The sequence below is a fragment of the Podarcis erhardii genome (assembly GCF_964252035.2).
Source record: "Podarcis erhardii genome assembly, chromosome: 6".
Lineage (NCBI taxonomy): Eukaryota > Metazoa > Chordata > Lepidosauria > Squamata > Lacertidae > Podarcis > Podarcis erhardii.
Window position 1 is genome coordinate 43,192,474 of NC_138510.1, and position 27,421 is coordinate 43,219,894.

The 27,421-nt window shown below is 45.1% G+C and overlaps 1 protein-coding gene across 18 annotated transcripts in view; it reads left to right on the top strand.

Moving 5' to 3' along the window:
- The window catches only part of PLEKHA6 (pleckstrin homology domain containing A6), a 194,986-nt gene that overhangs the window by 159,829 nt on the left and 7,736 nt on the right, over positions 1-27,421 (top strand). For 10 of the 18 annotated variants that reach the window (XM_081866303.1, XM_081866319.1, XM_081866308.1 and 7 more), the window contains 14 exons: positions 358-438; positions 4,922-4,990; positions 5,754-5,834; positions 6,611-6,760; positions 7,822-7,917; positions 12,751-12,862; positions 13,436-13,575; positions 16,104-16,253; positions 19,060-19,189; positions 20,216-20,325; positions 22,960-23,145; positions 24,322-24,486; positions 25,773-25,906; positions 26,739-26,881. In XM_081866303.1, the coding sequence (XP_081722429.1) occupies positions 358-438; positions 4,922-4,990; positions 5,754-5,834; positions 6,611-6,760; positions 7,822-7,917; positions 12,751-12,862; positions 13,436-13,575; positions 16,104-16,253; positions 19,060-19,189; positions 20,216-20,325; positions 22,960-23,145; positions 24,322-24,486; positions 25,773-25,906; positions 26,739-26,881 (1,747 nt within the window). The remainder of the gene's footprint in view (positions 1-357; positions 439-4,921; positions 4,991-5,753; positions 5,835-6,610; positions 6,761-7,821; positions 7,918-12,750; positions 12,863-13,435; positions 13,576-16,103; positions 16,254-19,059; positions 19,190-20,215; positions 20,326-22,959; positions 23,146-24,321; positions 24,487-25,772; positions 25,907-26,738; positions 26,882-27,421) is intronic. The other 8 variants (XM_081866315.1, XM_081866313.1, XM_081866304.1 and 5 more) reach the window with 3 other exon arrangements.

The following is a 27,421-nucleotide window of genomic DNA, read 5'->3' on the forward strand; positions in this document are numbered from 1 at the left end:
AAACCATGTTTTGTTTGGAACTATGAGGGAAGAAGGAGGAGGACTCAATTCTTCCTCCCTGCACCCCTGTAGTGGTATTCAGGCTTCATTTCTTCATGATGCACCAAGTACACATTAAATGCAGCCATGCAACTAGCATCACATCTTGTTTAGCCCAGTAATCACTCTGAACATTGATGTGCTTGTCAGTCCCGTGGACTTCCTTTGGGTGTGTCTTTGCCTTGTGACATCTGTTCTGAGGCACCAGTCTAGGTCTTTTCAGATTTATATGTTAGCGGTCACATGTGTTCAAGGCTGAGCTGCAGTGGCTGTGCCTCCGCTAGCATCTTGACGTTTTTCCTTCCTTGTCTGCCACAGATGAGCGAGAGCGAGACTTTGATCAGTATGGTGAACAGAATGGTGGAGAGCTCTTCCCCTAGGGCTCAACTGTACATGCAAGTAAGACATCACAGCAGCTCTGCCATCAACCATGCCATTCCAGCTGCTTTTGCATGGCAGAACCATTCCCTAGTGTCACCCTTCTGCACCTCACATCCGCATCCATTTGTGAGATGCCCATTCGACATCTCATTCTACAAACGGCATTTATACGTGGAGCCCAGTAAGGCACCTGTGCCCCTGCCTGACAGTGATCCTAATTCCCTGAAGCATTTTAAGTCACTCAAAATCCACATCTTAACCCACAGGTTGGAGGCAGATGGGACCCTCAACATTTGTGGATCTTAATCTCAGCTGCATCAACAGCTCTGTGCCACCTTATGCCAACCTTTCTCTCTCTGTGTTCTCTGTAGATAAGATAATAAATGCATATATGGCTTAGGTTAAAACCTAAAACTTTCAGTTATGAACTGCTTGCCATGGCTTTTGGGGCTGGAGAAAAAAGCCTATCAATGGTTTGTGGGGGTGGGGGAAGACAAATTTTCCTCTTTCCTTTCTGGTATTACTTTTGCAAAATGTAGTGCATCGCTGGAAAATGGTTGGGTATTAACATTAGCATATGTGAGCCAAGACGCTGAAGCAAACCTTGTTTTTAGCGCTGATGCTTAGCATTGGAATTTGTGAAGTGGGACACTTAAGTTTGCATTGGTATCTCTTGCTAAGGTTAGAGAGTCCTCTACCTTTTGCCCACACCCTTGTCCCAAAATAGTTTACCATAAAAATCTATGTGGATATGCTAGGATATAGAACAGGCTCTATCTAGGCTCCTACCCAAGGAACATATCTGTGCATCAGATCTAGGGGGATGCTCCCTCCACAGTGGGAACGTCCACTGGGAAGCAGAATGATCAGCTTCTGTGCTTAATTTTATTAAAGGGTCATCAGTACCAAGCCCTGGAATTTAATGCAGAAATCAATGTTGAGCTTCAGAAACCACTTGTTGTAATTATTTGTATGTTTTAAACAGAGTTTATATATGTATATAGTTTTAATTCTGTTATCTAATTGTTTTTTAAATGATTGTTTCCCCCCCCCTCTAACTTTTAGCAGTTCTTGTTTTTATCTGTAAGCCACCTTGAGTCCTGTCAGGGATAAAGGTGGGGTATAAAATAGATAATGATAATAATAACAGTCACAGCCTTCCATATCAAGTGCTAGGTGTATCTATTTTTGTAGGATCCCCATGTTGGCCAGAGAAGATAATGTCTGCATGTAGTCAGGATTATCAGTGTTCAGAAACTTCTTCTTCCTGGCAGGATTGGGATTCTTCATTTGTCCCGTTAAGCAATACAATCGGTGATATCATCATAAAAGCTGCATCTCATTGCCGTTGCAACAAGCCAACCACCATCCATTTATATCTCTAAAGCTTCAGTCATCATTTGGTCACCTTTATCACCAAAATGTGCTCTCTGATGCGTTTGCCACTCTTTATATTGTCCAGGCAGACTGTAGCAGAACAGGCTAATGATCACTGGGTAGATGAGATCCTTGACTGAGTTTGGGGATGGGTTCAGCACTGCATTACCTGAATTTGAAAACAGAATGGCATGTTTGATGAGACATTGTACCTCCTATCTCCTGCTTTGTTCACAGCACTGTGCCAAATTGCCCCAGAGAGTAAGGATATTCTGACAGAAGAGTGCCACATAGCTAGAATTTGTCTAACTCCAGCTCCACCTGGGGGTGGTTTTCACCCCCTGAGAGAACGTTCTAACACAGTTTCACATTGGTGCCTTGTGAAGAGTGGTGACTTGCACTTCTTACACATAGGAGCCAACTCCTAGGGACCAAGGTCCCTTCAGCCCCTCACCCAATAATTTATTTTTTTTACCCAATAAAATATTTGAGGGGGTCTGCTCACCCCTCCAAGTTGATGGGCATTTCCATTCAAGTGGTGTGCAAGTGCCACACCTGGTATCAATTAAGTGTAGCAGGGCTTACCCGCCTCTGCTCCCAATATTTTATTCAAGTTGGCACTGCTGTCTTTCCATACTGATTATCAGGGTACATATAAATATGTGATTAGTACAGGTAAGGGAAAGCTGGAACTGACATGAAATCTATGCTTTCCTTTGTTGTTTCATAGGATCTGTTCAGTCTTATTGTTCCTCTCAGGAAAATTGTGTCCCTACAGCATTGTGCCAAGTAATATAAAGCGGTCACTTACTGGGCAGAGCTTTAGCACCACCCAGGGCAAAACAGTGATCTTAAAATTATAAAATCAGGCACTGAAGATACTCAGATACAATTACCATTCTACTTTCTTGCAGGCTGTGTAGCCTAGCATAACCAAGCCCCTCCCTCTCTCACAGGTCTCTCTCTCTCTCTCTCTCTCTCTCTCTCTCTCTCTCTTTCACACACACACACACACACACACACACACACACACACACACACCATATGGTCATGTGACATCTGGCAAATTAGATTCTGGACAGGCATCTTTCCATTGCTTTTAGCTACACACACAGAAAACAGCAACCACTTCCTACTTTATAGGGGAAAAGGTATGGCTAGTGATTTAATGAACTCAGCAGTTATGGCTCAATTATTATTTTTGAGGAGAATGATGCAATCCAAAACATTATCCATTACATTTCAAATAGGGCAGGATTTGAGTCAGCATTTAGATTTGATCCCATCTGGAACCAACAAGATTCACAAGGGGCCTCAACAAAGATCTTTCCTGGTCCTATATGAGATACCACATATGAACCTGGGACCTTCTGTAGGCAAATCATAGGATCACGTGCCTTGCCACTGAGCTGCAGCTCTTTTGCCTAACAATGAAGGTGATAACAGTGTTACAGGTGCTACTTAAATGGAGAATGACATCTGTAGCATGGTACATCATGCTCACGGAAGAGACTTTTCTCATATCACCACTCTCTGTGTTAGAGGAGTTCCTGTTGATCAGGTTCTGCCAACTAGCAGTTAAGAACTTATTTTTTCTTGATGTATTATTATAACATGGTAGCTTGCTTGATAATAATAAAACTTTGGTTCTGACGTGATACTTTTCTTCTGTGCTGGATTGCATCAATTCTAATCAGTGCCCTCCTGTGATACTCGTACACCCCTTCTGGGTAAGTACTGCTGGATATATCACTGTTCCAGAGGGAAATGATGCAAAGCTGAGTTTTGGTTTTATGAATTCACACCAAAGGCCAATGCTCTAAAACGGCCACCTTTGACCTGGCTTTCTCTCTGCGTTAGTTGTCCCGTCTGTAAAATAGTGGTTGCTCATAAGCAGGGGAGCTGGACATTGTGTGAAGAACCTCAAATCACAACACTACATGGCTGCATCTTGTGAAATCTATTACCCTGGGCTCGTGCAGCTTTGAAATTCAAAGCAGGAAATAAACTGGGAATAAAACCAGAGGGTGGTGGCGTCTGACTATAATTCTGGATCAATGCAAAGTCTCAAGTTGAAAACAATACAGGATCCTTCCGTGTTCTTCTTAAAATTTCTCTTTAATCCAGCCTCCCACTTATCCTGGCCTCTCTGTTTCCTGAGGACAGGACTCTGGTTACCTGTTCATCAGCCACCCTTTTATAGCAACATCCTAGACATTGGCCCCTGTTTGGCATGTAAAGATCTGCACTGCACATGGATAGCCAACACTGCTTTTAGGCCTACAAACCCCAGCAAAAATTCTTTCTGGTCTTCCTTGTGTGCTGTATACTAGCTCTGCATATATCTATTAACTAAGTGTGTGTTAGTAGATAACATGGAGCAGCTAACTTTTGGACCATAGCAATTATCGCATTTAGGGGAACTCCCCCATCATCAACCTGAATTCTGTGAGTGCCGGGCAGGCCGGGGGGAGGGGGAGGAGAGGTCACATATTTAAATCTATTCACAATTGCAGTTGCTGTGATTGTGAAGGCGAGCTGCCGTTTTTTTATGGTATGACTGGCCATGTGTAATTGCTTGGTGATCTGTAACGTAATGGAGGTTGCATGTCTAACATGCATGCATAGTAGAATAGCTGATTTGCTCATAATCTGAGCAACTGCCATATATATATAATTTGTTATAAACTTGACATCTGTAGGGATAGGAGAAAGAGCAATTCTATGCAGTTAGGAAAAGAGCAATTCTCTCACTACATTGTATGCAAGAGCTGCCTCCCTTGATGAGATGAAAGACGGCTGATTTTGAAAGATAGTGAGGAGTCTGCAGTCTAAGCTGGATAGATCCGTGGGAACTGAGAAGCAGAAACCCCCAGACCACAGTGATGGAAATGCTAGACAGTGTGTGTCTTTCCCTTCGGTTATTCTACCCAGTAAATGTTGCTTAATTAAAAAAGACTTGGTGAAAGAAGGTTGGGGCTTGAGCTGCAGGACCTGAAAACATGGAGGGCTTCCCACCCCTACGCACTAAGCAGAAGCAGCCTTGGATTTCCCCAGGGGCTTGTCATGACATGTCAACTTCAAAGGCGGAGAGAGCAGGAATGATTTGTTCCTGTTTTTGCAGGTGTCTCATTTCCCTGAAGCCTATAGAGAGTCGCTGCACACCTACAAGATAAGCGAGCAAGATACAGATGTAAGAGCACCTCCTCCCTCCCTCTCTCTTGCCTGTCTGCCTCTTCCATCCCCTCTTCCGCTGCCCCCTCTCCATCCTCCACCCCCTGCAGGCTCTCTCTTGACATCATTAAACAGGCATCTATTCTGCTAGTGGAGCTGCAAGGTCCCAAGCACTTGTGGTTGCCATTGTTCACCAACCCCGGGCTGTCGCTTTTCCTGCCCCATCCTCACCCATTGTACTCTGGGTTTGTGTTTTCATGCTGGCATCATTGTTTGTGAGTCTGCCCTGCTCAGAGTGTGCAGCCCCAGCAACCGAGGCTCTAATACCCGGAGGCCAGGTTGAGATCTGTTCAAAGCAGATGAATGCCTTCTACTATGTGAACCAGGGTGGAGGACCTTTATCCAGCTCAAGGGCCACTTTTGCTCCTGAGCAACCTTCTGGGGGCCACATGCCAGTGCTGGGTTGAGAACAAAGGTAATGGGTGGGTGGAGCAATGAATGCACATTTTTGGACAGCAGGCTAGTTCCCACACACTTGCGCCTTTCTCTCTTTTCCATTCACACTTGCAAGAATCTTTATCAGAGCGCAATGACACATTCTAGTGGGGTGTGTGGACACCCAAGAAGAGTGCAAGGCAGGGCCAGAAGGGATGTGGCTAAGGAGGGGGTGTGACCTGGGAAGAGGCCAAGAGAGACTTAGAGGGCTACATTCACTTCCCCACCCCAGACTCTGCTATGAATCTTATATTTCGCCTTTCTTTTCTCGCCTTCCTCCATGAAAGAAGCTCCTGGGAAAGCTCTGTGAGCAAAACAAGGTGATGAGGGAACAGGAGAGGCTGGTGCAGCAACTTCGTGCAGAGAAGGTAAGGGGCATGTATCATAGCACACTTAATGCCATAGGCAAGCTGCTTTCTGATTTTTGGCCAACTTTCCAGAGGCTTTTTGAGGCTGGAACCTTATTGCATTTGCTAGGCTGTGGGCATCATCAAGAGGTTGTTATTTTTGTGGCAAATGTTTCCAGTTTCCCCAAAATAGGAGGCAGAGATGCTAAAAGTGGCCTTTGTAGCTTGTAGCAGGAGTATTGCTCATAGAGGGCTGTATCCAACAAAGTCATCCCATTGGTGCAAGGACTTCTGCTGTACCTCTCTTCTCCCTGTGTGCCTCCCCAAATCTGCTTTCCCCCCAACCCTGCAGAGCAGGTCTGGGGCCAGGCACATGAGGAGAGAAGTGGGAGAGGAAGTCCTATTGCACAAGCAGAAAGAAATTTCAGGAAAATGTCTTCATGCAACACCAGGTTCCTTCTTTCCAAGACTGTATGTGTGGTGGAGGTTATGGATGTGTGTGTGACCATGTGACCTACATCTCTGAATGCTGTGGAAGAAGGCATGTCTAGATATTCAGGCAGATGAGCAAGTCCAACTCAGCCTACACCTGAACTTTATAGCCTTCAATCCAGTTCAGTTGCAATAATGCTTTGTCCTACAGAACAAATGATGGTTTTAGAAATAAGACCCAGAAAGGCTGAATGCTTGAGGCCAGAAAAAGAATTTTAACTATCCCCTAGTCTGCTGAGTTCCAGATTGCTGCCTAACCATCAGCTTAAAAAATAAATAAATTCCTTACTCTTCTCTTCACTTAGGAAAGTCTGGAGAGTGCATTGATGGGGACACACCAGGAGCTAGAGATGTTTGGGAGCCAACCAGCCTACCCTGAAAAACTGCTGCACAAGAAGGAATCCCTCCAGAACCAGTTGATCAATATTCGGGTGGAGCTGTCCCAAGCCAGCACGGTAATAAAGAAAATGCCCTGTTTATTCTTGCAGAAATCCCAGACACTCAGGAGCCTTCAGGAATCAAGAACAATGGTGGTGGAGGTGGTGGAGGGAAAATACATACTTGGTCCCTGTTGATCATGTATATTTGACCCATCCAAACATGCACTGCCACTACCATGCTCAGCTGTGCCCAATAAGCTTGCTGTTAAATGGAGCAGAGAGCACAGCCCAGCCTATGGTTTGTGTGCAGCCTGCATGGCAGAATAGTGCAAAGACGGCCCTGTCTTCTGGCTCTACATGGGCTTTGCCCTAAAGTATTTGATGCTTCTGCAGCAGCACGAGCTGCATCAGTGGAGCCTGTGTCTCCAGCTGAGCTGAGCCTGCATGGGCTGCCTGCTCTTGTTGCATTGCCAACGCTGGTGCTGCATGTGTCAGGGGAAACCTGGGGATGAAGAGAGGAATGCTTTGTGGGCTTGGCATTGCGCAATAAATCTTTCTTTTGTCTCCCTGTTTCATTTCTTTTTTCTCTTATTAAAAAAAAAAGGAAGAGAGAGTGAGAGAGAAGAAAGCTTCTTTCAGCCCAATGAGAAGGTGCAATAGCATCCAAACTGAACCCCTCTGGTTCATGAGTGCATGCTGTGAGTTTGCTCTGTGCAAAACACATGGGGAGAACTGGGGAAAAACCTCCTGTTCATTTCACTTTGAGTGAAGTCCTCTTTTCTGTTCTCATTGTATGTCCATTAGCTTCCCCCAGTGCACAAATATGATGCCAGTTTGTGACTTCCAGAATGCAGCAATTAAATGCTAGCATGGGAAGCATACAAGGGTGATCTTTGTCCTCCAAAGAAGCTATTTGGAAGACAACAGTTTCTACCAAATGCAGCTTTCACCTCCTAGGTGAAGATTTACTCTGTACTGTGGTGCACAGCCAGGCTGGGCTGGCATCCAAATGGATGGCTCGGTAGTCAGTTAGCGTTTTTAATATTAGTTAGTTCCTCTGCACTCCAGGGACACGGAGAGGAGATTGCAAGTGAGTGTGTTGGTATCTTGATGGGACTGTTTGCAAATCCCCACAGGCTTTGGCCAACAGCACCATAGAATATGAGAACCTGGAGGGTGAGGTGTCAGCCTTGCATGATGACCTGTGGGAACAACTGAACTTGGACATCCAGGTGAGAGAACGAAACCTCCAGACCACCTGCGTTTAAGGAAAATGCCAGAGAATCCAGAGCAAAACTGGGCACAGACCTGTGGGGATGTCTAAGCATTTGTTGATAGACAGATTTGATCCTGGTTCTCTTCTTACAAAGTTGTAAACGAAAGAATAAAACCACCTGTATTCAGTTCAGTGGTACCTCGGTTTAAGAACAGTCCTGTTTAAGAACGATCCTGTTTACGAACACCGCAAAACCGGAAGTAATGTCCCAGGTTGCGAAGTTTACCTCGGTCTAAGAACGGAATCTGAACAGTGGAAGGGCACCGGTGGCGGGAGGCCTCTTTAGGGACAGCACGCCTCGGTTTAAGAACGGTTTCGGTTTAAGAACGGACTTCTGGAACGGATTAAGTTCGTAAACCGAGGTACCACTGTACAGTTATCATTTCACATAATTAAGCCATCATTCTCACACATCCATCCTTAAGGAATACTGACTATTGGACTGGGCTGCTTTTCCTAGATGCAAGTAAAAACATCAGAGCCAGATTTTAAGCATTATTCATGTATGTGCACCTAAAATACTGTGCACTACTACCATGACCAGTCACACCTATTGTGCATGCACAAAACAATTATGTGAAGAGCTGGCATGTGATATTTAATGGACCCATGTGCAAACTTTCATATAACTACTGGTGTGCTAATCCTATGTGGAAATACGTTAGGAGAGACTCCAGTGCAGACAATTTTGATCTCTCCTACAGTAGTTGTTAATACAGAAGCCCCACATTTGCATTTAGTTGTCATTGCTCCCAGTGTATGCTTTGGGAAATTTTTGACTGGGTTTTCCTAACGTAGAGCCTTATATTTCCCCAAACTAGGGTCCATCTTGTTAACTGTACCCTACCAACCCTGGATTTATGCAACTTCTGCTAGGCATCTCTGACCCTTTCTTCAGTAATTACGCATTTTAAAACAGCCAAGAAATTACGTAGACATATGATGTGGTTGTAGTCTGTTCTTCAGTTCCAATATGGGCTCCATTACCTCTTTGTTTGGAATTACCTGGAAAGAAAATTGCTAGTGCTGGGATGCATTTCACTGATGACCTGCCAGAAGCAGCTTCACAGTAGTGCTTAATTATCCTTAGAAGCCTTGTAAACAGGGGGCCAATGTTGCCCAATCCAGCTTCCCACCCCTCTTGCTATGCAAGTCCCTCTGCTGTCATTCTGAAAAGGCAGATGGTGAGATATGGGAGATGCTGAAGCAGAAAGCAGGCACAGAGGTTGGCTTGCTGATGTTGTCCGTGTCATTGACACCAGATAGAGTAATGATGTCTAATCCTTGCTTCCCTTCCGATGTAAACGACACTTGACCTTCTCGCTGCCACACTGAATGAAGGCATTGTTTTCCTTCCTTGCTCTGAGGTCCGCTTAGTCTCCAGACTCCACACGTTTAAGCACCTACCAGATTTCTGTGAAACTCTGTCTCTCTGTGTGTGCACGTTCAGTGCAAATAGAAAACCTTCTGTTCTTAGTATTTATTTGCAAAGGTGCGGAAGTGGAAACAAACAGTTCTTAACCCCCTGTTGCCATCCCCCAGCACACACTCAAATGGTATGAGGAATGTGGGAGTTGAGTCGACAGGCCTTCTTTTGGTCCTTGTCTAAAAAGCAAAGGGTTCAGTGTTCCTGCTCTGGTAGATGTGGCCAGAGTTCACTTAATTGCAGGAGTGCTTTGGGGAAGAGGATGCTTGCCTTGACCCTAGGAAGCATCACCACAGAATCATGTGTGGAAGATGCCACCATCAGGGTGAATTCAAACACTGAGTTGAGCATGTGGTACAGGCTGCACACAGGTATGCTTGTTTGAAACTTATGCATGCATCAAAATTTCCTTCCACGTGCAAAATTAGTAATTCCACTAGAGCAGACAGCTAGGCTGGAAGTCTTCTCCCTGATCTGCAGCTAGCCACATGCGTATCTGAAGTACAACAGGCAGGTAAGGACTGCTCACCATTTCCTTTGGCGAATGACCCACTTTTAAGGATCCCATATACTCTGAAGTAAGTCCCATTTAGTTTAGTGAGACTTCTAAAAAATGCTTGTGATTGCAAGCTTAAGGGCAAACAAGACAAGATGGTGGAGGAATCCATTACTGGATCTCCTGTGACTGTTCCCCCACCCACCCACACTCCTTCCACCCTCCCCTAAATTATATCCTGCATCCTCCCCCCCCCGAAAAAAGAACTCAAAGCAGGTTTGAACAAATAAGTTACAACTAACCATATTAAAACACTAAAACATAATCATAGCATGAAATCACATCTGTTCTCCACTATGTAACAACCTGATTGGATGCGGAACTTCTTTCACTTCATTTATTCCAGAAGTTTGCATCCCAGAGTGTTATAAAACAGATCACTCTTCATTGAAGAGGGTCTGTTGTGTGCCTAGCAATTTATTGCTGTTTGTGTCCTGCCTGAGAGTAATTAATTTTGGAACAGCTCCAGAGGGAGGGAGAGATGTTGTGATAGAGCAGGGAGTGGCTCTCGCAGTATGCCCTGCTTGCAGTCCTGGAGTCTGCAGCCCTCCACAGCTGGAGAACATCCAGCATCTGTTCCAAAGTGGCATAAATATCCAGGCCAGGATGTTTGTGAGTGGCTCTTTCAAAGGGAAAGCAAGAGCTCTGCTAGCTCCTGATGGAACTAATTGATTGTAATGGTAGAAAGAGCAGGTGATGTCTGTGCTTTAGCTGGAAGGATGATGTGCTCAGCCTGTTCTCATGTTTTAAGTGATAAGCCTGTGCTTGTATGCAGCCTTGTTCACTGAGTAATTACAATGGGTTTTAAACTCCTGCGGTAACCATTTCATTTCTGGTTTGTCCGCGCACACATTTCCAATCTGATCCGATTCATCATCCTGATTTGAACTGTAATCTCTTTGTTTCAATGGAATAATAAGATCAGAATATTTGTGGCTGAGAGTTGGGTGAGAAGGACATCTCCCAGGTGTGTGCAAAAGCTACATCTGCACAGATTCTCATGAAAAGTGGAACAGGAAAGCAAAAATGCCTGTGTGTATCCTCTGTGTTATGGATTGTGCTGTGCTAAAAAGGGGAAGGACCGCAAATGCTGTTTTTAAAACTACTTGCACACTTGTAGCAATTTAGCGTCGTTTGCTCAAACTTTACTACTTGAGTCCGTGGGTTTATGGAAAATTTGTCGTGCTGGGGCAGAAATTGCGATGTGGCAGGAAAACAGATATAGGCAGGTGAATATATGAGACTAGAAACGCATGGTGGAGTGGCAAGGTATTATTGCGAGACATGCACTCTCAGCACTGATGCTGGTTGTACATGCAAATGCATAGGTCTGAGCCATTTCCACATCCTGAGCTTGAAACTTGTTTGCTTTAAGAAGAAAAAAAGAAAGCAGCAGTTTCCAACAATCAACATTTTGAACCAGTTTTTGCACTCACAGAATCACTAAGACAAGAGTCTTCAGTATGTAACTTCTGTCCCTGGGATGCTAAGCAACATCCCAATTTTTTAAGGGGTGGAAAATAGGGATTCTGGGCCAGTTGCATTGTTTTCATAAACCTCACAACTGATTTCTAAAGCACTCTGGGCTGATCCTTGCATGCCAGCTGGCTGCTTTCTTTTTCTGCATCTGAGTTGTCCCTGGGCCTGGGGAAATGTAATGTGTGAGCAGGCAGTGAACTGGAGCTACATAGATACACTCTGCTGTGATTGCAGCTGTTCCAAAAAGTGTTGCTTCACTTGTAGAAACCAGAGCAGAATATATGTAATGCATTATTGCTGCTTCACATGTTATAGTTCTCTATGCAGTTTCGCAATCAGGGACAATTAGGGGGCCAGGTCTTGGAGCGCTCTTCGAACTCAGATATAAACATTCACAACTGCCTGGATGATTATATCAGTGTTCTGATAGCTTGTTTCTTCACAGTGATTTTTCAATTTGCACTCTTGTTTGAAACTGTACAAACTTCTGATTATAGGCTGCTCATCGGCTTCCTTGATAAGAGGAGCAGTTGCCCAGGGTTGCCATAGCAAAGTGTGCCTTCTGCAGAAGCTAGGCTAAGCTTGGAGAAAAAGATCTCTTTGGGATTACGGAAACTTGTAAAAGTGGCAATTTTTGCCAAGAGAAATTGAGTGGGTGCTTAAATCCCCTTTCCTCCAACTGCTTTTCCCATTGCAGAGTTCTAGCTGTATACGTAGAAGTGTCAAGCAGGGATAGCTAATCTGTGGCCCTCCTCCTGTAGTTGGCAGTGACGGACCTAAATCTGGGGGGAAATATATACAACAAAAAAGTAATCAATTTGACTCAGATCAATGTGGCTCACAAATTTTAAGCAATGTGGACTAAATTGCTTCTGGGCCCCTCCTGGGATTAGGAGCCCTGAAGCCTAAGTTTCATTCGTTTCATAGTAGATTTGCCCCTGGTTGCTGGACTCCAGCACTCATCAGCCCCAGAGAGCATAGCCAGTGGTTAGGAATGATGGGAGTTCTAGTCCAACAACATAAGGTTAGCCACCTCTTATATAAAGGGGAACGTACAGTTTTTACATAAAAGAAATAGAAACATAGGAAACTGCCTTGCACCAAGACAGATCATGGCTCCAGCTACCTCGGAGTTGCTTGCAGTGACTGGAAGCAGCAATCAGACAGGGGTAGTCCCCAACCCAACCTGAAGACTGCAATTGAATTTGGGACCTTCTTGCATGCAAAGCAGATGCTCTACCAATAAGCTACGCCCCCCCCCCAAGGATCGAGTTCAGAAAGCAGCGCTAGTTTACTTACTATTATTTTGGGTGCTTTGGCCCTTTCAGAATGAAATGCTCAACCGGCAAATCCAGAAGGAGATCTGGCGGATCCAGGATGTAATGGAGGGGCTGAGGAAGAACAACCCATCTCGGGGCACAGACACAGCAAAGCATAGGGGTAAGTGCAACAATTTGCAGGCTCTTTGGAGTTGCAGGCAGAAGTATTGGCTTGTTATCTCAATATCTGCCACCTGGAAATGTTTTGCAACCAGGATAGGAGTGTCATTTATCGCAGTCTATTTGATGAGTGGCACTGTCATTTAGACCAGGGGTAAGCAGGAGATAGATCAGGAACTAATGGTAGATTGCTGTGTAATTGGCTGTGCATCAGCAAGAGTTTCGTAGAATCATAGAGTTGGAAGGGACCCTACAGCTCCCTGTGCCATAAACCACACCAGTCCATTTGCCAACAGCATGGCAACCAGGACAGAGGTGCAGGAGGGCAGGACAGTCTCTGCATCAGTCTGGAGTTGGCACAAGCAGAGGACCTATATCAGGACCAATACCATCATAACTTTTTAAAGGGTACTTTCCTTTGTTTTCAGATCTTTCAAGGAAGGTTCAGTTCCTCCCTCCACCACACACACACACACACTTTCCGTTGGCCTCTCTAGGTGGTCCCTTTCCTGCTGATCCATCCATCAGTTGGTTTGCATGAATGGCTTACCTTTTCCGTCTTATTTTTCCGCAGTATCCCTTGGCCCATCAGGAACCTACAGCTCCAACAGTCCTGCCAGCCCTTTGAGCTCAGCCAGCCTCACCAGTCCCCTGAGCCCTTTCTCTCTTGTGTCGGGATCCCAGAGCTCCCCTACTAAGCAAGGCAGCAATGAGGTGAGCAAATTTATCATTGCCCAGGGCAGCCTGAATGAAGATGCAGCAAAATGGGAGAGGGGGAAGTGTTCCTAGTCGTGGTCAAGATGCTCTCGTAACACTTCTGTTTCCAGGATTATCGTTCCACCAGTAGGTGGCAACCCAGGCCTTGCTCTGGCATGGATGATGGAGGCTGCAATACATTTTTTTCAGAGGAAAGTCGAAGGGGCCCTGGCAATAGACCTAACCACTTAAAGATCGTAATATTGGCTTAAACACCCTGAAACTCTGGGTGCTTCCAGACTAACAGACCCCCTGCTTCCAGTTGCAATAGTAGTTCTAAACCAAGATATGCAATAGGAGGGGAGATAAAGAAAAGGTTGGTAGAGCAGGGTAGCGCTAACCTTACTCATTTGATATTCCTGTAGCTGTGTTGATCCTTCTAGTTTCAAGACTATAAGTATTCAGCAAAGGGATTGGCCACTTGAAGTATAGATTCCAGGTAACTGGCACTCTGATACAGCAGGCCAATCACCTGCAGCACCCATTAAAATTTAACACAATTTGTGCTTGTGCTCACCTTTTTTAAAAAAATCATTTAGAATCAAAAGACCCAAAGCTGATCACTATACTTATTTATTTAACAGGATTTGTATATTGTTTAATCAACAAAAATCTCTATGCGGTTTACATAACACAATTTAAAATATACATAAGAAAATACTACTAAAACCAAACTGTAAAACTAATTGACGTAAAATAGATCAAAATATAGATAAAATCAGTAGTGTTGAAACAAATGTGCACAATGCAGTGTGCACACGTCGAGACAGACTTGCCTAAACAAAAAAAGGTTTAAGCTGGTGCTGAATACAGTACCACAGGCATTCTTGCCCACTGCAGAGAGTAGGCACTGCCACTCTAAAGGACCAGTTCTTTGCAAGAGCAAAATACCCGTTACGTGACACTTATAAAAGTGGCCTTTATGCAGATCAAAGCAGTCAGGTGGACACATAGGGGTAAGACAACCCCTCAAGTAGACTGAATTATGTGATAGATGATATAGCCACTTTCACTGCTCTGCTGGCTTTTATTTGGGAAACTGCGGCAATGAGCAATTAGGATAATTATTTGAAGGCTTTTTACTCTGCAACAAGACTCCCTCCCTTCTTCCATTATGTCTGCTCACTTATCGAGTTACTAATCCTGAATCATTGCTGGTATCGTTGCAGAGCATTAGGCAAGGGCCATAGCTCATTGATAGAGAATCTGCTTGGCATTCACAAAGTCCCAGGTTCAAGCCCTGGCATCACCAGGAAGGGCTGGCAAGAACTCCTGTCTGAAACCCTCGAAAGCTGCTACCAATATTGAGCTAGAATGACCAGCGGTATGATTCCATTTAGAGCAGCGCTATATTTTCCTGGTGAAATTGCTCCTATTGTGTGTGTTTTTCGGGTGGGGGGAAATAATGTGGGCACAGCCTTTGTGAGCCATTCATCTCAACGCCACATCAGCAACTATTTTAAAGAAGATTGATAGCACAGAGAAAAACTGCTACACAAGCAGCTCCCCATGTAGTGATAGCTGCCTTAGGGTGCAATGTGAATTTGTCTTCACGTGATGCACATAAAAATGGCAAGGTGCTCAGATATGACAGCAGCTGACACACACCTTAGGCTGGGATACTTCAAGCACCCTAAAACTTTGGAATGATTCAGTTTCAGTAGTTATGAGTTGGTGGGAGATTAGCAACTTCTTTTACTGCTACAACCTCTGCCCATCCTAAATAGAAGCCTGATCCAATAGATTGGGCCAAAAGGCATTGGACAATTATATATGGTACTTCCTATGCTTCTTCCATGCCTATAAAAGGCATTGCAGATACTGGCATATCGTATTCCAACTTGTACAAATGACCAAGTACAATGAGGGAAATAGCAATGTATGGGCATCTTTATTTTTTGGTCACTCTGGCTCCATCTGTCATCGAACCTAAATTTCTGCCCCAAATCAACCATCAACCCCAGACCCACTCATGTTCCACCCCCATGCATGTTTTGGGGGGTATCATTTTCTGTGTTCCCGAAACCTTGGGATTTCAGAACGTATGCACTCACCATTGGGTCATTCAAACCTACAGCAGTTGTGTCTATAGATATAAGGTCACATTGTGGGGCAAGCAGCAGACTGCAAGGATCATAAAATATCTGCATTTTGGACAATGTGCCTTGAAAGAGATGCATTCTTATTTTTTGAAATGGCAGATATTTTGGAAGCGGCTGAAAGTCCCCTCGCAGTTTGCACCTTTGGTCCAGTAACACCAGGCTCATCCCAGGCTTGCGTGGCTCAATGTTGAGTTGCCCAGCATGAAGAGAGAGGCTGGCCATTTAGCGTCGGGGCTCCTGGGTGCTTGGTTGCAGCTGTGCCCTGTCCTGGGTGTAACACCTGTCTCTGTTGGAGTCTTTGTCTCACTAATTCTCTTTTCCTTCCCCTTCTCACAGTTTCTCTGCTCTTACTCCTAACACTTCTCGGCTTCCTCTCCACTTCAGGAGCCCGGTCCACCTCGACCTCCCCTCCCCAAATCATATGTGCCCTTGGAATCTCCTCCGACTGTCCCTCCGCTCCCTACCGAAAGCCGCATCTGGCCGTATCCTAACTCCCCTTCCTGGCAGCAAAGCAGCGAGGCGAAGAGGGGACAGGTATCAAAATGGAGTTTGAGAGCTGGAGGCATGCTCTATCCTTTGCCACACTCACCTTGTTTCCTGCTTGGCAGGGGGTTGGACTCGAAGGCCCTTGTGGTCTCTTCCAACTCTATGATTCTATGATTCTATGGAACTGGGGAGGGATGTGGAGCCAGGTGCAGGAGCAGCTTGTGGGGAGGAGCCATGCTGTGTCATTGTCGTGTCCTGCAACAGTGCAGGGCTAGGGTTAGGCAGTGTAGTGCAGGTGAACCCACACTGCCCAACCCTTTCACCATCCTGGTACATGGTAATGGGATTGGTGCCCAGAGACCAGGACCACAGCACTAGCACCTCTCCCCACCAGCTGCTCCTAGCCAGATGGTTAACCAGCCATCTTTCTCAAGCAACCTATGCTCCCTGAAGCCCACTACATGATATTTTTCCTACGTGTAGATTTTGCCTAGGTATGAAAAATGTCATCTGCCAAACAGCCTTTGGGGCAAGTTGCCTTTTTGAGAATGTCCGAAGCTACATCCTCTCAATGGCAGGTTGTTATATACCCTAATCATGGATGAGAACAGAAGGCAAGAGTGGGACACAGATTTCAAATCAGAGACTTAGGCTGGAGACACACAATATTTTTTCTTTTCCTTTCTTCAGAGAGCTGAAGCCGTCTTGAAAGAGAAATTGCTGCTTGGTGTGCCTCCTTAACTGGTGTTTGCTTTTGGTGAAGTGGTTTTGTGGGTTTTTGAAACAACTAAAAAACGTTTGAAACCTTTTTGACCAATGGCAATAATGAGACAAAAGAACTATTAAATGTACATGCAAAGCAATGCCTTTGTCAGACTCCGTTCATCTCTCTCAAAAATGACTGTCTGTCTCCAGCCTCAGATTGCAATTCTGTGGCCGCAATTGATTGTGGCCTATATTTATACTGATAGCCAAGTATCCTGTGGCTTGTGGGCCTCTTTACCCAGTGGGAAAGTGATATACAAAACACATCAGTCCACAAGAATATCATGAACAATGACACGTTCCTCAGAGAGTAACTCTCCACTTAGTTTGTAAGATAACCTTGGATTAATATCTGCAAAGGTTTCACATCTCCACCAAGCAGAATCTGATCCGTGTTAAACCCCATGAAGGTAGTGGAAATGTTTTAAAGCTGCTGAGCTGGTTTTTCATCTCCCATGTTGAGAGGGGATATCATGCCATTGGGATCTCATAAGAGCTGGCTAGGGGGAAGCAACCATTATAGGTCAGTTGCAAAGTAGGTGGGGGAAGAAAACCTCCAAGCCTTCCGCTGGTCTCGCTTCAAAGCTGCCTTTGCTTTTCCCCAAGTGGAATTTCACAGGTTTTGCACATCCCAAAAGTCAGATAGTGGCAGCAAAGTTTAGGGCAAGGCCAAATAAAGAATTAAGGAATTAAAGTGAGGAATTAAGGTGGTTGTTTTATTTTCTAAAAGGCTGGTGCTTTTTTTTTCTCAAACCCAAAGCATTTCCCCCCCAATCATAGTAATAAAACTAACCTCAAAAGTTAAGTTTTAAAACATGCCTTACTGGTGACTATGGATAAAGTTGCCATTATAGGATTAAGTCATTCCTATGAACTTATCAAGAATTGGATGCTATTGTGATAAAAGAGAGAAATGAGTCAAATGTTCACTCTGGACCAGATTGAAATAGAACCCTCAAACATTTTACTGCCTAGAAGTTCAGCACAAGATGCACAGAGACTCATACCTTTTATTCTGGGTGTTTATGTTGTAGCAGAGGCCCACATACAGAGTTCATTATGATGTACATAAAATGCCCAGGCTGACAGAAAGGCTGTTTGGTGCAAGGGACCAATATAATGGTTGCAACTGCTCTGGCTCATTCTGCCATTCCTCACTGTGGTTTTACTTCTATTGTCCTTTCCCTTCCCTGCATTCATCCCCTGTGATAGTCATCTGTGTTAATAGCAGAGACTGCCCACAGAGATGCTCTTGAGATGAAGCAGAAGGAGAGGGACTTGGGGAGGTTTCGTTGCCAATGTTAAAATGGCCATCTTTCCCAGAGGAAGGGGTGGGGGTGGGGAAACACCTCTTCAAGCTGTTGCATTTTTTCTGATCAAGGGGGCAATGATTTTCCAAAGCTCTGTTGCTCTTGTATGGTTTTGAGTCTCCAGTTCAGTGGAGTGGTGACGGCAGCTTATGTAATTGGCTTCATTCACCAGTACTTATATCCGAAATGTCTGCATCCTGCTAGCAACAGGAGTAGATGGGGTGGAGACAAACCTTCTACCTAAGCTGTTGGTACCATTTCTACTTGGACTGTTGGCTCATACAGGCTTGCCTTTCAATTGAACAAAACAGCAACGACAGTGGAAATCTTATACACAGATAAGAAAGACTCTGGAAGGCTGGGACTGTGTTAAGCACCACTATTTTGAGATAGAAGCACAAAAAATCCACTGATCTTTGCTCCCAAATGCCTGTGCTTTGGATACAGTGTGCTCTGAACCACCACACCTTTGATTTGCTTTTGGTTCTTCAAATTTGAGTTGAGCATGAATTTGCCCCATTTTCTCCAGCTGATTGGTTCTTGGGCATTGGACACTCCTCGGGGTCATATTTGGATGATGGGCAGGGGGCAAAGGTGCTTCTTCTGATTACTGCTTCCTTTCACTGTTTCTGTGTGGGCATTTCTGTTCATTTTTGGCATGTGTGTTTGTCTGTGTCTGAAATCCTGTGTAGTTAAGGAAAGTGGCAGCTGTTTGGAGACAGGACCTCTCTTCAGCTTCCCTTGCAGTTCCTCACAGAGAATTGTATTTGCCCCCACAGTCCAAGTCCAGCTTTGAGCAGATCAAGAAGGACCATCACCGGACGTCAGCCTCAAATTCTGCTGTGGAGGCTGGTCTCTTGCAGACAAGGCAAGACCCGGATGCTGATAAGCAAGTTGCTCTCAACAAAGGTACTGGTAAACAATGTGCATCCTAGGAGGGGATCTGATTTGGCTTACTGTTTAGGACTCCCCCAGACAACCTGTCTATTTAGTAGTCCTCCTGACTTGCAGATGGATTGTATGGATAGATCTGCTCCATATTGTTGCCCTTATGGCCTGCTTGTGGACTTCCTTGTGGGCATCTGGTTGTCAACTGTGGGAAGCAGAATGCCAGAGTGGGTGGACTTTTGGTCTGATCCAGCAAGACTCCTCTTTTGTTTTTAATGGGACTCAAGGAGGAAGTATATTCAAAGAATAAAGCTTCCATTTCCATTATGGTCCATTAAGATGGGCTTAGGAATGATGGCAATTTAGTGTTAATAGATGCAAAAGCAGCTTCACTACAGCAGTACATTTCTAGTGCAGGCTGCTGTTGAAATCTGGAAGGACACAGATGTCTGGTCAACACCATTAGCACTCTTCTGCTCTTTCCCACGGAGATGACCAGATGCAGTGTGGGACAAGGCTCCTGCATCTTCGGTTGTTTGGAAGAAGGAATTTCGACAGGTGCAGCTTGGCTCACCCCACTGGTCCTATGATATGACAAGCTGCACCTGTCCATACTTCCATATCTACAAAACTATTAAAGATGTAATGGGCCTATGGGCTTGCTTGATCTCTAGATACAAGTCTCTTACACTTCTGTTTAATTTGAATAAAACTAGTTGTTGTGTACGGTGTTCTGATTGTAAACTGCCTTGTGTGTAGCTGTATGCAACTGAAAAGTGGCATAAAAAATACTTAGAAGCAGCATTTTCAGTGACAGTTGTGGTTGTCAAATCCTGCTCTTCCAGCCACTTGGTATCTGAAAATAATGTAGGTTTTTTAATCTTTGGGTGGGTGTGGGAAGCCATCTCTCCTTGCAATCAAAGGGCTATGGTGTCCCAAATAAAGAAAACATGGTTATGTCTGTCCACACCTATTGTCATTGCCGGAAACTTGACTTTTTGCTTCTTGCTGATGAAACACCTTTCTCCCTCCTCTGCATTCTCCCAGTTGGCATTGTTCCCCCAAGGACCAAATCACCCATGGATGACGACACCATCCCCATGTCAGGTGTGGTGCGGAGGGGTGCCAGCAACTTAGCCAATGGGCTGAATGCCCGGGTAAGATCAAATTCTGTCATCTTTTCCTAATTATAATTACCATCAGAGGGATTGAGGCGATACAGAGAGGGTTATGCAGCTTGCTAAGATGGGAAAGGAGCAGGAGGGTGGGAGGGGAATTTAAGAAGATCTCAGGTTATAGTCTCCTTCCTTTTTTGTTTCATTTTACTAGTTAGAACACCTTGGGGCTGCTTCGAAGGGGCATGGCAATTTTGAGAGAGGGTGTTTAGCCTTTCTCTCCCCACACCCCATGCCTTTTCCTTGATGTAAATCTCGAACACTCACACACGCATAGACACACCCTGGGGGAAGAGACACGTACTAGACAAGTCCTGGTGCTGTTCCTGTTAGTAGCTGGAGAGGAGATCCTAATCACAGCTCTTTGACATCTGCTCATGTTTTGGAAAAGTTGCAAAAGTTTGGGAATGGCAGCAAAAAGCTCATAAAAAGATTGGTATTATCTATTCACTTGTGAATCGCCTTCCACATATATGTCCCAAGACAATTTACTGACATATCCTTAAAAGCAGCTAGAATAATTTTAAAAAGCAGCACAAGAACAACCAAGTATATGTTTTTTAAAAACCAACACAAAATGGACCCCAGAGGCTGGAAAAGATCTACCTGCCCCACCTCTGCACTATGAGCAAAGCTCTAAAGGTAAGCTAGATGTCATTGTGTCCGTTCCTCTGTATGATCACACAGGTCTTCTGATTGTGAGGAGGAGACTTTGCAAGCACAGCTGGCGTCTACCTCAGAAGCTTGCCTAATGCAAAGAGGGCAGAAGCAGAGCCAGTGGGCATGCGGCATTGGGCACCAAGCCCACAAAGCAAGGCACCCCTCCTTTGCATAGATGGCAAGAGAACTTTAATATTCAGAGGGGAGGAATACCAGTCAAGGATATACAGTGGAAACTTGGTTGTTGAACGTAATCAGTTCCGGAAGACCGTTAGACTTCCAAAACATTTGACAACTGAGGCACAATTGCTGATTAGCAAAATCCATTGAAAAAATGGAGAAACATGCCTCAGAAGCCATTCGACTTCCGAGGCATGTTTGAAAACGGAAGCATTCGCTTCCAGGTTGTTGGCATTCAAAAGCTGAAACGTTTGACTTCCGAAGAGTTTGACAATCAAAGTTCTACTGTATTGCTTTTTGAGCATTGAAAGGAGTTTGTATACACAATTCCTACCATCTTTACAACAACCCTATGAGGTAGGTCAGTGTTGCTATGATCCCCCTTATTGCAAATAAGGGCTAGAGGGCAGAGAATATGGCTTACTTAGAGCTAAGTCAATTGATGGCTTTAGAGTTAAGGTTTGAACAGGAATCTTCCTATCGCAGGCTCTTAGGGAGAAGCAAGACATGGCTGCTGCTCAAAAGGTGGTGCACTCTATTGGCTGCTGCTTGAAAGAATGCAGTGACATCACATCTCTCCTCCTCTCCTTTTTATGAGGCCTTAATAGGTAGAGAAGAGGTGGGGAGACAAGTCTGCTGTTTTTGTTTTTCACTACTGGATATCTGGTTAGAAACATTGGAAGCTGCCTTATACTGATTTGCACCATCTAGCTGAGTACTGTCTACACTGGCTTGAGGATTTGAGGTGGGGTTCTCTCCCAGTAGTACCTGAGGGTGCTGGGAATTGAACCTGGGACCTTCTTCATACAAAGCAGATTCTGCACCACTGAGCCACAGCCCTTCTGCCCTTGGCCACTGAATTACACCAACTCTCCTCTTTTATTCCAAAGATAGTGTTGCCAGGAAAGAGCACTGGGGCTTAACTAGATTAGCATTTAACTTTCTCTTGCAGCGCTCTGGAAACTCTCCCCTAGGGTGCTGAAGTTGGTCAGCATCTGTCTTTTTTCCTTTCTTTTCACTCAGTAACTGCCGTTCTGTTCCCAAAAAATGCACAAGCAGCAGTAAACTCGCAGCTGCAGAGCGCAGCCAATGGATTGTTAAATTGCTTCCTCTTTTCTCCTCCCAAATCTGTCACCCCTTTCAGAATCACCATCTCTCAGACTCACTTTGCTCGTCCTGTCTCCCCCAAACTGTTTTGCCTAGTGGCTGTCCATCCCTTGGCTCTCCATCTTGAAGGACCATAATAGCTCAGTGGTACAGCATTGCTGATTCAATCCCCAGCATCTCCAGGTAGGATGGAGAGAGATCCCTGTATGAAATCCTGGAGAGTCACTGCCAATTAATGTATAGATAATATTCAACTAGGGTTGCATATGCACCATACATTTAAAACACATTGCTTCCTCCAAACAACTCTGGGTGTTCTAGACCCCTCAGAGCACCACTATTCCCAGCACCCATAACATACTACAGTTCCCAGAATCCTTTGTGGGAAGTCATGTTCTGCAAGCTTATGGTGTGTATGCAGCCATGGACCAATGGCCTGACTCTGCATAAGGCAGCTTTCTATGTTTGCGTACTTCTCTCTTGATATCTCACGTGAGCCCCTTCTTCTCCTCACAACAGAAACCAAAAAGGTTATGTATAACTCTGTCAATAGTCACACTGGGAAATTCAGGGGAGCTTTTTGAGCAGGGCATTTTCCTACTCAAGATAAACCAGCTTCTTCCCATTGCTATATATAACCACGAGGCTCGTGTGTGTGTGTCTCCCCAGGACAGGCCAAAGAGTGCAGTATTTTCAAATGAAATGAAGGCAAAGATGAGTGTAGAGGAGCAGATTGATCGCATGAAGCGCCACCAAAGTGGTTCTATGAAGGAGAAGAGGCGGAGCTTGCAGCTTCCAGCCAATCAGCAACAGGCAGACAGCCTTCTCTCTAAAGCACCTGCCTCTTACAAAGTGGTAATGTATCCCTGTTGTTGTTTATTAGTTACATTTTTGCACAAAGGTGTCTCAAAGTGACTTGCACAATAAAAGTACTGTATAAATTACAAAGACATTAAAACCAGATATGCAGCAATAAACAAAATACTCATCTGAAAATGTATTTCAGAGAACAAATCCTACCCCCCCCCCACTTACACCCCCCCCCCAAGCCCACTGACATAACGAACTACTCTCCCAAGACCCGGGTAAATGAAAATGTTTTGGCTTGGCACCTAAAATTGCACAACAATAGTAGAGATGATTCAGCCATGTGAGTCTGCCCACCTGGTATAAGGCAGCCCACAACACAAAGTTGCCACCTTTGAGAGCAAGACCACAGAGCTGCCCTTTGCATGGTGAGTTCCCGCCAGTGGAAATAATGACACAATTATTAAGGTTAATGGGCTAAATAAGGCCACAACTTTATTGGTTACATGTGATGAGCGGTATTGGCTTAGGCATTGGTCCTAACAGACTATATCCAACTTCAGCCCGTCCGCTTGAAGTCCGGGAAGGGTTAACCACCAGTAGGGGGAGTTCTGCTGATGCACATCAACTAGGAACTCCCCTAGGATTACCCCTCGGGAGTGTGCCTTAGGCCCTCACCTCCCCAGGCTTTGGACAGGGCCACACCCCCCGGAATCCTTTATCGGACTACCCTTCAATATGTGGGGCAGGTGATGGCGCTACCTCTCCTCTTCCATCTACAGAACAATACCAATGCCTAACCGCCAATACCCAGAAAATTGTGATGATTTGCTATGAGGTAGGTGAAAAACCAAGTGGCTGGTGCCAATTTGCCAAGTGGAAAAAATTCCTACCAGGCCCCTCAACAGTGAAGGTCCATAGCAAGGTCAAAGAACGTAAACCTTATAGGGTGGGAGGGCCCACAACCCCACCTCCTCCGTAGGGCAGAAATGGCTTTCCCAGCATGGAGGCCTTCTTACCGACCTTTTGGGTGACAATTCCCATTGGACCCAGGCAGCATGACCAAAGGAAGGCTGCCTTAGAGTGTGGCAGGTGAGAAAACGGTGGAGGCAACGTGCAAGGAATGAAATATAAAATACCAGCAAGTGCTTATGGAGAGTGATCTACATTTCTATCACATCCCGACTCTAATGTGTGTGCTGGTGGGGGCATGATATGTTCTAGGTGCGCAGACATCGCAGCATCCATGAGGTGGACATATCTGATCTGGAAGCAGCGTTACGCTCTGAGGACTCTGGAAGGATGTATGAGACTCCTCGGGAGGAGATTGCACGTCTGCGCAAAATGGAGCTGGAGCCAGAGCATTATAATGTGGACATCAGCAAGGAGGTGAAGTCCATGCTTCCTCTGTGCCTTGGCCTACAAATCATCATCATCGTAAATTTATTATTTATACCCTGTCCATTTGGCTGGGTTTCCCCAGCCACCACCAAAAATAGGATCCTCCTCCTTCACATGAATTTACAGTGTGGTTTAGGTGCCTGGTTTGAAATTCACAGAAGTACATGTAAAGATGGAGCAAGATCTCAGGGCATGGTCCGAGGGCAGTGGAGTCTTTTCCCTTAGGACAAATGGGGCATTGCTCCATCCATCTTAGTCTGACCTCAGCCAGCCTCCACCTGTCTTCCTGCTTACAACCAGTCCAGGCAGGGGGTGTTGCCTTGTCAGTTTCCTCCTCCTTAGTCTCAGTATTTCACTTACAGAACTCAGCAGGCAGAAGGATGGGGACAAAAGCAGAATTAAGTTGGCTCTGCCTGTCATTGGCTCCACCTGCTGTTGGCCTCTCTGCCTTCTGTCCTACCAGCTGTCACTGTGGCACACGATGCAGCCACCTTGCTGAAGCTAGGTAGATTTGGGTCTGACTGGTGCCTGGGTGTGAGACTACCTTGGGTTCCATAATGGGGAAAAGGCAGAATATTAGTGTACTAAATAAGGAAGATAAAAAAGATGGTCCCTGAGGGTTACCACTTTGTATGGGGTGTGTGCCCTGGCTAAATGATTACGCTGTATGTTTGCAGGGGTGGAGGGGATGAAGAATGCTGTCTTCATTGAGAGCCAGTGTGGTGTAGTGCTTAAGAGCGGTATACTCGTAATCTGGTGAACCAGGTTCGTGCCCCCGCTCCTCCACATGCAGCTGCTGGGTGACCTTGGGCTAGTCACACTTCTCTGAAGTCTCTCAGCCTCACTCACCTCACAGAGTGTTTGTTGTGGGGGAGGAAGGGAAAGGAGAATGTTAGCCACTTTGAGACTCCTTCGGGTAGTGATAAAGTGGGATATCAAATCCAAACTACTACTACTACTACTACTACTACTACTCCTCCTCCTCCTCCTCCTCCTCCTCTTCTTCTTCTTCTTCTTCTTCTTCTTCTTCTTCTTCTTCTTCTTCTTCTTCTTCATGTCAAGATGCCAGGACAGACAAGGGGACAATCTGGAGAGAATTATGTAGCCCAATTCAGAGTTAGGGTGCTTTGTGTGAGATCTGATCTAGAACTTATATTAGAAATAGATGTGGGTAGTATCATGGCCAAGGGTTGGATGCTCGAGAAAGGTTATTATGTCAGTTAATCTTCATTGCCACCTTTTCAGCTCACAGTCTGTCTCGTTCTGCTCTTCAGCTTTCCACCCCAGACAAAGTCCTCATCCCAGAAAGGTACATTGAGCTGGAACCTGATACTCCACTGAGCCCAGAGGAGATGAAGGAGAAGCAAAAGAAAGTGGAGAGGATAAAGACGCTGATTGCCAAATCCAGGTGCATTGCAGACCAGAAAGTTCTTTCGCCCACATCACATGTTTTTGCTTTCTCATTATGCCATCCAATCACTGATCATCAATCCATGCCTGCTTATCCATGGACATTTACTGAGGAATAGCCATGCTCTGTTCACTCTCTTTTAACAGGGCATCTGCATGACACTGTAAACAAAACATCCGGCTCCCATGCTTTCCCTGCTTAGCTTCTGTTTCTCCCCAACCCACAAGCCCAGATTTTTTGAATACAATAGAAAAGCTGTGCAGCTTAACCAGTTGTAGATAACCTACGACAAGGGATGTAAGAAGCTGGCAATTTCCATAAATCACCTAGCTATTTACATAAGATACATTCATGTCATTGTAAAGGAAATGTCAAAACAATGTAAAACAAAATAATAAAATATGTATCATTTGTGGAACTATGTGAACAAATACTGATTGAATTTGCTTGACTGATTTTCATTCCTGAGTACAGATGAGCACTCGCCTGCTGCAATTTTTGTTTCCTTTTCCATATTTGTCAGAATTCCTCCCTTATCACTCAGCTGTTGGTTTTTGAGGATACTCCATTCCATTTCCACCTATTTTCCATTCCTCCCCTCTCAATTAACCGGTCACTATTCTGTGGCTATTGAACATGCTTCATGCTCATGGGGCTGTTTTTGCAGTGGCCCCTCCCCAGGGAATAGTGATGTTTGTATGTGTGTACCATCTATCAATGCTTCTCCTATCCCACTGATCTGCCTCTTCGAGTGCTAACTCCCTTGTAGCCAAAACATGTCCTGGGGCAGCCAGCTGCAGGTAATAACCACAAGTTCCCTCTCTTGCAGCATGCAGAATGTGGTCCCCCTCAATGAGGGAGAAGTGGACGTGACCCAGGACCCAGAAACCCAGTTGCAGGAACAGGAGAAGCGAATAGAGATCTCCTGTGCCTTGGCTGCAGAAGCCTCCCGACGGGGTCGCATGCTCTCAGGTAAGGTGCAAGGAAGATTAGGCAGTGGAGCAATGCAGCCGCAAAGAAACAAAAGGCTTTTCCTCCCTCTGCAAGTTCTGCATTTAAGTGTGGGATATATAAGTCATGGTAGAAATGAATTACAGATGACTACGTAATTCCCTTGTGCAGGCAAGGCTTTCAAAATAAGATGGATTTGACAGCTGGCATGCTAGCCAGTGTAAATTAGAACCACTGCTTTAAATTAGTTATAGTGATTTATAAAGGCCAGAGAATTGTCTTGCAACACCAGACGTGCTGCTGCAGTGCTTTGCTTTTATACTAGTGGCGATGTGTCAAAAGGGGCATATTTGCATCATTGCTGCCAAGTGCCACATAATGTCAAACATATATTAATTGGTCTCGGCTGTCAAGTTGCTTGTGCAGTGACATGCATTACATTGAACTTTGCTGTCCTCTTTTTTTACTCCTTTAATTTGCAGCCCTTAAGGAGCAATGCCTGGCAATTGGCATAAACTTATGGGTCCTGATGTGTGGGAAACATCAGTTCTAGCAAATTAA